Source organism: Geospiza fortis, unplaced genomic scaffold (genome assembly GCF_000277835.1).
Source record: "Geospiza fortis unplaced genomic scaffold, GeoFor_1.0 scaffold635, whole genome shotgun sequence".
Taxonomy (NCBI): domain Eukaryota; kingdom Metazoa; phylum Chordata; class Aves; order Passeriformes; family Thraupidae; genus Geospiza; species Geospiza fortis.
In genome coordinates, this window is record NW_005054610.1 from 425,785 (window position 1) to 435,623 (window position 9,839).

General features: G+C 60.6%; 1 protein-coding gene across 1 annotated transcript; it reads right to left on the reverse strand.

Annotated features, from left to right (window-relative positions):
• Nucleotides 1-1,440: 1,440 nt before the first annotated feature.
• On the reverse strand, nt 1,441-8,121 carry LOC102034204 (keratin, type II cytoskeletal 8). The gene is made up of 8 exons (XM_005430252.2): nt 7,359-8,121; nt 6,336-6,454; nt 5,549-5,609; nt 5,333-5,428; nt 5,091-5,255; nt 3,555-3,680; nt 2,918-3,138; nt 1,441-2,299 (listed from the first exon to the last, which is right to left on the reverse strand). The coding sequence occupies exons 1-8, from the start codon at nt 7,683-7,685 to the stop codon at nt 2,053-2,055; spliced, it is 1,362 nt and encodes a 453-aa protein (XP_005430309.1). The 5' UTR covers nt 7,686-8,121; the 3' UTR covers nt 1,441-2,052.
• Between the last annotated feature and the right edge of the window lie 1,718 nt (nt 8,122-9,839).

A 9,839-nucleotide genomic window follows, 5' to 3' on the forward strand; every position in this document is an offset into this window, starting at 1 on the left:
GCCAAAAAAGGGGGGGGGGGGGGGGGGCAGAGGGTAGCCAGGGGTTTTGGGGTGCGGTGGCACCCCGAGAGAAAAGGGCCCCACAAAGCCCCACCTGGAGGGACCCAGGCACCCCAAAATGGCCAAAAGGGGGTCCTGGCACCCCAAAAGAAGCCCTGGCATTCCAAAACAGACCCAGGCACCCCAAAATGAGCTCTGAGGGCCCAGGGTAGGTGCTTGTACCCCCAGACTGACCCAAGTACCCTGGAACTGGTTCTGACAGCCCAGAGGGTATCTGGGAACCCCAAAACAGACCTGAGATGGGCCCTGGCATCCCCTGAGGGAACTGGCCACCCCCAAAAAAACCCTGGCACTCCAAGATGGGTCCTGAAACCCCAGAAATGGGCCGTGGCCCCCCAAAACTGGAATGGGCCCCGGCATGCCAAAACGGTCCCAGGCAGCCCAGGATGGGCACAGACACCCTAAAACTGCTCTGGACGTCCAAGAAAGGACCCAGGCACCCCAAAACGGGGATTGCTATCCCAAAACAAGTCCTGACACCCCTGAAGGGTCCTGACGTCCCAGGAGGGACCCTCGTACCCCCAAACAGATATTGACAGCCCAGGATGGGTCCTGGCACCCCAAAACACAGACAGACATCCAAAAAGGGACCTGGGCACGTTGCATGGTCACAGACACCCCAGGAGGGACCCTGGTGCCCCAGGATGAGTCCTGGTACCCCAAAACAAACCCAGGCACCCACAGATGGGTTCTGGCACCCCAATACAGACCCGGGCACCCCAGGATAGGTCTTGGCACCTGGGAGAGATCCAGGCAACCCCAGACAGGTATTTGCACCCTGGGATGGGTCCTGGCACCCCAAAACTGGTCCTGGCACCCCAGGACGGGTGCCGGGCACCCCAAGATTGGTCTTGGCAGCCACAGATGGGTCCTGGCACTCTAAAACAGATTCTAGGACCCCCAAACACACCCAGAGACCCCAAAACTGATCTGGCAACACCAAGACTTGTCCCAGTCCCCCAAGAAAGTCTTGGGAACCCCAAAACAACACCAGGCACCCCGAGATATGGATCCCACCACACCCAGATTGATCTGAGCACCCCAGTATCGTCCTGGCACCCCAAAACACCCCAGGCAGCCTGGGATGAGCCCTCCCCCACACCCCTCCCCCCTCAATTATCACCACTCCCGAATTTCCAAGGTTTTATTCCAGCAGCAAGCAGAACACCCGGGGGAGGCCCAGACCCCCCAGTTCCCACCCCCTGTCCAAGAGGGGACAATGGGGGCGTTGGAGCCCCCCGGGGGAGACTGGCCCTGGCACTGGCCCAGGTTGTCAGCAGAGGGTGCCTGGTGTCCTGTGGGGAGCTGGGGACCCCCGGGAAGGGGGCCAGGACGGAGGGGGGGCACACCAAGGGTCAGCAGGTCAGGACATGGGGGACCCCCACAGGAACGGGGGGACCTCCCAGGAAGGGAATGGGCTCAGCTGGCCTGGACAAGGCGGATTCCCCACCAAAGATCCCCCCAGGACATGGACAGGACCTCCCAGGAAAGGGGACTCAGGGGACTCGGGTAGCCTGGGCTTGGGGGGACCCCTCCGACAGGAAAGAGGGGACCTGGAGGGGGGGCTCAGCATGTCAGGACATGGGGGACCCTCCCCCCCACCTCAGAAAAGGGGGTTCAGCTGGGGACTATATGGGGGAACACCCTGAGAAGGGGAGGCCCAGGGGTCTCAGCTGGGCTGGACATGAGGGACCCTCCAAGACACAGAGTGACCCCCAGGAAAGGGGGAGGGCTCAGCTGGGCTGGACATGGGGACCCCCTCTCAGGAAAGGGGGTTTGCTCGGCCAGGACTTACGGGGACACCCTGGGGGGACAGGGAACGTGGAGGAGCCCCCTGGAAAGGGGGGGTTCGGTTTGTGTGAGCATGGGGGACACCCCAGAAAGTGGGGCCCAGGGGGGCTCAGCAGGTCAGGATTTAGGGTTTGCTCAGGAAAGAGGGGGCTCAGCGCAGCCAGCCAAGCCCAGGCTTGGGAGTCCCTCAAGAAAGGGGGTTCAGCTTTCCAGGACGTCGGAGGACTCGGACACGAGCTTCCCGTCGCGGGTCTCAATCTTCTTGATGACGATGGCCCGGGATTTGAGGGGGGCCGTGCTCTCGCACCTGTGGGGAAGAGAGAGCAGCTGTGAGGAGGGGCACAGGAGGGGCACCCAAAATCGGGGGGTTCCGGGGACCCCCACAAACTCACCCAGGTACCCTGAAGGCTTGGTGTGGATGCTCAGGTTCTGCACAGCAGCCTCCAGCCTGGGGGATCCCCCAGATAGGATCAGTGATGGGGTGGGGGATAAAGGACATGGCCTGCGGGGAAATCTGGGGGGGTGAAGGTTGTCCCCCAAAACTTCCCCCTAAAGAGGAGCAGTGATGGGGGATTTATTTAAGGGACATGGCCAAAGTGGGGAGGGTTGGAGGGGTCCCCCAAACTGAGTGGTTTTGGGGGGAGAGGAATAAGGGACATGGTCAAGTGGGGGGGATTTGGGACGTTCACGGGATGTGAGATGTGGGACATGCAATGTCCATGGGATGTGCGATACCCACAGGGTATGGGATGTGTGATATGGGATTTCCATGGGACATGGGATAGCCACAGGGTATGGGATGTGGGACATGGGATGTCCATGGGACATGGGATATGGAATGTGGGATTCCCCTGGAATATAGGATCCTCACAGGATATGGGACATGGAGTACAGGATGTTCATGGTATCCAGGATGAAGGGCATGGTAAAGGGATGGGTTATGGGATGGAGAACAGGACACTAGGTGTGAGATATGGATGCCCAGAGGTTATGGGATGTGGGATGCAGTGGGTTATGGGATATGGGATGCCCATGGGATCTGGGATTTGGGACTGGGGCTTCCCACCTGCTCTCCTCGCCCTCCAGCAGCTTCCTGTAGGTCGCAATCTCGATGTCCAGGGCCAGCTTGACATTCATGAGCTCCTGGTACTCCCGGAGCTGCCGGGCCAGGTCCTGCTTGGCCTGGGCCAGGGCCCCCTCCAGGTCGGTCAGCTTGGCCCGGGCATCCCTCAGTGCCAGCTCCCGACGCTCCTCAGCCTCAGCTACGGCCGCCTCCAGCCCAGAGCGCTGTGGGACAGGACACTGAGCCCAGCATCCCCCCGGACCAGTGTCCCCACGACCCAAAATCCCCAGTATCCCAATGTCTCTCGCCCCCTCAGTGTCCCCATGTCCCAGTATACCCAGTGTCCCAGTATTCCATGTCCTGTCATCCTCTGTGGTCCAGTATCCCTGTGTCCCAGTATTCCCCACCCCCCCGTATCCCTCATATCCCACTATGCCTCACCCCCCTTTTCCCACCAGTATTCCCAGCCCCCCAAAATCCCCCATGCCTCCGAGCCATCGCTCTCTCCTCCCATTTCCCAGATGACATCCCAAGGGATCCTTGGGAATCCAGTGTGGGGGTTCCCAGGGGGCACTGGGGGATGTGTGGGGGAGGGGCAGGCCGTACGCTTCCAAATTTCCATCCAAGTTGGACGCCAAACCTGATTTTTCAGAGCCTCAATCTCTGCCTGGATCCGCTGGATGCGCCGGTTCAGCTCCTGGATCTGGCTGCGGGTCTGGCGCAGGTCGTCCCCCTGCTTCCCAGCTGCTGTCTTCAGCTCCTCGTACTGGAGATACCAGACAGGGGTGGCAATGTGGGGCATCCCCCAAACCCACCAGTGCCCCAAAACTGGTAGGAAAAAGCTGGGATGTGGCCAAACATGGAGGGATAGTCCAGAGTGGGGTGCAGTAGGTCAGGCTGGGTTTGGGGCTGGGATCTTGGAGGGACGGAGATGGGGGGACCCCCCTTTATCACCAGCACCCCAAAAATTTGGAATGGAAGAGCTGGGATTTGCCTGTATCAAGAAGGATGTTCCAACAGGGATCTGGGATCTCAGGGGATGGACATGAGGGGACCCCTCTCTTCCCCAGCACACCAAAACCAGGGTGGAGAGAGCTGGGGTGTGGCCATGCCAGGAGGGATGCTCCAGCTGGGATGCCATGGGTCCGGTTTGGAGTCAGGGTCTTGGTGGGATGGGGAGTAGGGAGCCTAATTTTTCTACCCCAAAAATTCAGAGGAAAGCGATGGGATGCAGCGCTGCTGGGAGGGCTGATCCAGCTGGGATATGGCGGCTCTCATTGGGATGTGGTGGGTCTGGCTGGGCTTGAATCTGGGATCCCAGTGGGATGAGGCCCCCCACTTTCCACCAGCATCCCAAAACAGAGGATGAAAGAGCCTGGGAAGTTCTGGCACTGGGATCTGCACCAGGAATGGAGATGGGGGCCCCTCCCTGCCCCGTGGCTCCCCGAGACTGGGGTGAGCCCACGCCAGGGGGAACACTTCAGGCTGGGATGTGGCAGCTACAGTTGGGTCTCAAGCCAGAATTTCTCCCACGCAGCAGCTGCTCCCTCCAGGGCAGGGAGGAAGATGAGGAGGAGGAGGAGGAGGAGAAGGAGGAGGAAGGATTTGGGGCAGGGAGGAGGAGGAAGAGAAAGATGTTTCAGGAAGCAGGAAGGAGGAGGAGGATGGGGCAGGGAGGAGGAGGAAGATGCAGCAAGGAGGAAGAGGAAGGTTCAGGGAGCATGGAGGAGGTGACAAGGAGGAAGAAAGACTGAGGCACAGGGAGGAGGAGGATGGGGCAGAGAGGGAGGAGGATGAAGGCTTGGGAACTAGGAGTAGGATTGGGGAGAAAGGAAGAGGATGAAGACTTGAGAAGCAGGGAGGAGGAAAGCTCAGGGCAGGGAGGAGAAGTAGGAATAAGAAAGGATGGGCCAGGGAGGAGGTTGAAGGCTCAGGGTGTGGAAGAGGAGGAGGAAGTTTTAGGGAGCAGGAAGGAGGAGAAAGTGTCAGGGGGAGGAAGAGGAGGAGAAAGGATTAGGGAGAAAAGAGGAGAAAGATGAAGGTTTGGGGAGCAGGCAGAGAGGAGGAGGATTAGTGGGTAAGCAAGGAGGAGGAAGAAGGTTTGAGGAACAAAGAGGAGGAGGAAGAGGAGGATGAAGATGAAGGCTTGGGCAGCAGCAGAGGGTGCTCTCCTGACCTTGACCTGGTAGAGGCCTTCAGCCTCAGCACGGCTGCGGCCGGCGATGTCCTCGTACTGCGCCCGCACGTCCGCCAGGACCCCGGCCATGTCCAGCTGGCGGCTGTTGTCCATGGATACCACCACGGCCGTGTCCGACACCTGCGCCCGCAGCTCCTGCAGCTCCTGCGTGCATGGGGAGTGCCTTTAGCAGGGGGGCACCCCCCAAATCCAGGCACCCCAAATCCCAGGCACCCCCAAACCTCTTCATAGAGCTGCCGCAGGAAGTTTATCTCGTCCGTGAGGCTCTCCAGGCGTGATTCCAGCTCCACCTTGGACATGTAGGCTTCATCCACGTCCTGCGGGAACACCCCTGTCACCCCCTGTTCCCAGCACCCCCAGGGACCCCCCCAGCAACCCCTTGGTCTCAGGGACTCCCCCCATGTCGGGGTCCCCCCTCAGTGTCGGGGTTCCCCCACCTTTTTGAGCAGGACAAACTCGTTCTCCTTCTCTGTGCGGTGGTTGATCTCCTCCTCATACCTGGGCAGGGGGACACAAGGGTGGGGGGGGACAGGGGCACATGGAGAAGTGGGAATGGGGAACATGGGGACATGGGGATAGGGGGAACATGGGGATATGGGAATCGGGGAACATGGGGACATGGGCACGGGGTGACATGGGGATATGGGAATGGGGGAACATGGGGATATGGGTACGGGGTGACATGGGGACAGGGATACAGAGACAGTAGGGAGGGGACATGGTAACAGGGGGGACATGGGTCTGTGGGGACATTGGGACATAGAGGGATATGAGGATGGGTGACATGGGAACATGGGGACACAAGGGGATGGGAGGACATGGAGAGGTGGGGACAGGGGGACAGAGGGACAAGGTGATGGGAGGATGTGGGGACATAGGGAGGACTTAGACCAGGGATGTGGGGACATGAGGATACAGGGAGACCCAGGGACATGGTGGGGACATCGAGAGCCATGGGGACAGGGGCACACGGGGATGAAGGGATGTGCGGGTGAGGGCACACAGGGTGGGGACACAGGGATATGTGGAGGAACACTCGGGGACACAGCCGTGCCCTTGAACTCCTCCAGGAGGCTGCAGGCATGGCCTGAGCAGCATCAGCAGGCACAAGGTGGCATTGCGGGGCTACAAGGGGGGCTACAAGGTGGCACTGGGGGGTTGTGGGGGGGTCTGGGGAGACATGGGAGTACCCGGGAGATTTAGGGGACATCTGGGGACACTGACTTGGCCTTGAACTCCTCGACCAGCCCACGGACGTGGCCAAGCTCCGTGAGCAGCCGCTGCCCCCGCAGGAGCCCCCACTTGGTCTCCAGGAGTTTGTTCTGCTGCTCCAGGAACCGCACCTGCGGACAGGGAACAGCACCCCAAAACCAGCCAAAATCACTCCACAATCACACCTGGAGGAAAGCAGGATCAGGGGCACTCCCGTACCTCAAAATCACCCCAAAGCCACCTCCACCCCCAAATCACACCTGGCGGAAAAGGGGTCAGGGGCACTCCCATACCTCAAAATCACCCCCACCCCAAAATCACACCTGGAGGAAAGGGGGCCAGAAGCAATCCCAATCGCCAGAATCACCTCAAAATTACTCCACACCCCAAAATTACCCCAAAATCACCCCGGCACCCCAAAACCCCACTTGGGTGAAAGCAGGATCTGGGGCACTCCCATACCTCAAAATCACCCCAAAAACACCTCCATCCCCAATTCATACCTGGGGGGAAAGGGGGAAAAGGGAATCAGAACCCCAAAATTACCCCCAAATCACCCCCGGGGGAATGGGTTGGGCTGGAGGGGGGCATGGAGTGGAAGGTGGGGTGCAGGGGGGAGATTTGGGGTCTTGGGGCAAGCTGGAGTCTGTGTGTCCTTGGGTAACTTGGGAGGGGGTTCAGGGTGTCCCCAAAAGGGGGTGTCAATGTCTCTGAGGGTGTCAGAAAGTCTCCAAAGGTGCTCAGGAGGTCCCAGCTGATCCAGAGAGTCCTGAAGGGTACCTGGAAGGGCTTCTCAGTGTCCCCAGGGGTCTCAGGAGGGCCCCAAAGGTGCTTGGGATGCCCCATCTGAGACTCAGGGGGTCCCAGAGAAGGTCTCAATGTCCCCAAGGGTGCAGAAGTCCCCAAAGATGTTCAGGAGGTCCCAAGGTGTTTAAATGTCCCCAGGTGTGCCAAGATGTCCCAGGTGCCCCAGGAGATCCCAGAAGCCAGTCCCCAGGGTGGTCCCACCCCTCGTCGGGGTCCCCCCAGCCCCACCTTGTCGATGAAGGCAGCGAATTTGTCGTTGAGGGTCTTGATCTGCTCCTTCTCCTCCCGGCGCAGCTCCTGCAGCTCGGGATCCACGGCCACGTCCAGCGGCGCCAGGAGACTCCGGTTGATGGTGACGGCCGTGATGCCCCCGCCCGGCACCCACGAGGGTCCCCCGAGCCCCCCGGAGCCGCCCCGGAGCCCCCCGTAAGGGCCGAGGGCCGGGGCCGTGCTCATCCTCAGCGCCGGAGCGGCCGTGAAGGAGCGGGACGAGAAGGAACGGCCCGGAACGGCCGAGCTGCTCCGCAGCGGCTGCCGGGGGATGGAGACCGACATCTGAGAGGGGAGAGTGGGAACAGAGGCTGGAGAGAGCCTGCCAAGCGTTCGGGAGGTGAGAAAGGAGGGCGGCTGGAGGATGAGGAAGCTGGAGAAGACTGGGAGGAGGTTGGAAGTTGGGAAAGGAGGTAGGAGGGAGTTTGGAAAGAGGTTGGAAAGTGGATGAGGAAGGTCGGGGAGGGTTGGAAGAGGGTTGGAGGAGGCTGCAGGGAGGATGGAGAAGGTTAGAAGGAGGATGAGGAGATTGGTGCAAGTTTGGAAGAGGGTTGGAGAAGATCCTCAGCTGAGGAGGACGAGGACGACTGGAGAAGGCTGAGGTCGGCTGGAAGAGGCTGAAGAGGCTCAGGATGATGAGGACGGCTGGAGCAGGTTGGAGAGGGCTGAGGACGAGGCCGAAGGCCGCGCTCGGGGCAGGGAGGCTCCGGCGGCAGCCCCGGCAGGATGGCGGGATCACCGGGATCCACCGGCATCGGGACGGGAGGGTACGTGGGGCTGGGCTTACCCAAAAATGCGGGTCCCTGTGCTCCCCACCCCCCTCCGCACCCCCTCCCGAAGGAGGAGACCCACCGACACTCCCTAGGGAGTGTCCCCAGCCCTGTCCCCACTGTGTCCCCACACCTGAGTCTCCTAATCTGAGTCCCTGACTCATGTCACCAAGTCCTGTCACCCAGTTTGGGCCCCCGACCCCAGTCCGGATCCTCCTAATCTCAGCCCCCAACCCCTGACCCAAGCCCTTGTCCCCAGTTTGTCCTCCAGTCTGGGTGTCCAGACCAATGTCACCACCCTGTGCCCCCCAGTCTGTGTCCCCAGCACCACATCCCCAATCTGTGACCCCAAACTATTCCCCCAGCCCCTGACCCCAGCCCCTGTCCCCAGATCACAACATGGGACTCCAGTCACATCACTCCAAATCTAGCTCCAGACCTGTCCCCAGCCCTGTCCCCAGGCCTCACCAGGGCCAGTCCCCGGTGCCAAACTCAGCAGCAAAATAGGGAAAACATCCCCAAAAGGGCGTGGGATGGATGGAAGGATGGAAGGAGGTGAGTTCAGGTGAGTGCAGGTGGGTCTGACAGGTGCCAGTGTGTGCAGTGGTGTCTCCAGCCCAGACTTGCCCGGCACGAGGGCGGCACACGCTGGGCATTGGGAGGGCGGCGCCCACGGGTTTGGAATCCTGCAGTTGGGATCTAGAGGGAGGGAGCTTCCTTCCTTCCTTCCTTCCTTCCTTCCTTCCTTCCTTCCTTCCTTCCTTCCTTCCTTCCTTCCTTCCTTCCTTCCTTCCTTCCTTCCTTCCTTCCTTCCTTCCTTCCTTCCTTCCTTCCTTCCTTCCTTCCTTCCTTCCTTCCTTCCTTCCTTCCTTCCTTCCTTCCTTCCTTCCTTCCTTCCTTCCTTCCTTCCTTCCTTCCTTCCTTCCTTCCTTCCTTCCTTCCTTCCTTCCTTCCTTCCTTCCTTCCTTCCTTCCTTCCTTCCTTCCTTCCTTCCTTCCTTCCTTCCTTCCTTCCTTCCTTCCTTCCTTCCTTCCTTCCTTCCTTCCTTCCTTCCTTCCTTCCTTCCTTCCTTCCTTCCTTCCTTCCTTCCTTCCTTCCTTCCCTTCCTTCCTTCCGCCACTTCCTTCCGCCACTTCCTTCCTTCCTCCCTCCCTCCCTTCTTTCCCCTCCTTCCCTTCCCTCCCGAATCCATCCTGATTCCACCGGGGGTGGGTCAATAGGTCTGAGCAGCCCAGCCCCACAGGGAGGGTCTCAAGCCCCCCCAGACCTGAGACGCCCGGGAGGGGACACGATTTGCTCCCCCCTCCACCCCCCCAGAGGCTCCCACCACCTCCAGCTCCCTCTCTAAATCCCGCCCGTCTTATCAGGAAGGAATTTCCAGAGATAACCCTGGAAGGGGGGTAGGGTGGGTCCCAGACCCTGCAGGACACTGCCCCAGACCCCCAAGACCACCCAAGGAGCAGTGGGGACCCCCTAAGCCCTTGACGGCCCCAGCTGAGCCCCCCCTCTCCATCAGATGGGGACACTGAGGCACGGAGGGACACAGGGGGAACACGGGGTGGCCGTGAGGTGACGGGGGGATGGGGGAGGTTATGGGCATGGGGGGGACTCGGGGGGACACGAGGAGTGAACACTGGGGGATACCGGGTGACACGGGAGGGACACACCT

Coding starts and splice junctions, on each gene's coding strand:
- LOC102034204 (XM_005430252.2), bottom strand. CDS start 7,685: ATGTCGGTCTCCATCCCCCGGCAGCCGCTGCGGAGCAGCTCGGCCGTT. Junction 5,256..5,332: donor TGCGGCAGCTCTATGAAGAG/GTTTGGGGGTGC, acceptor CCATGCACGCAG/GAGCTGCAGGAGCTGCGGGC. Junction 3,681..5,090: donor AAGGCCTCTACCAGGTCAAG/GTCAGGAGAGCA, acceptor TGGTATCTCCAG/TACGAGGAGCTGAAGACAGC.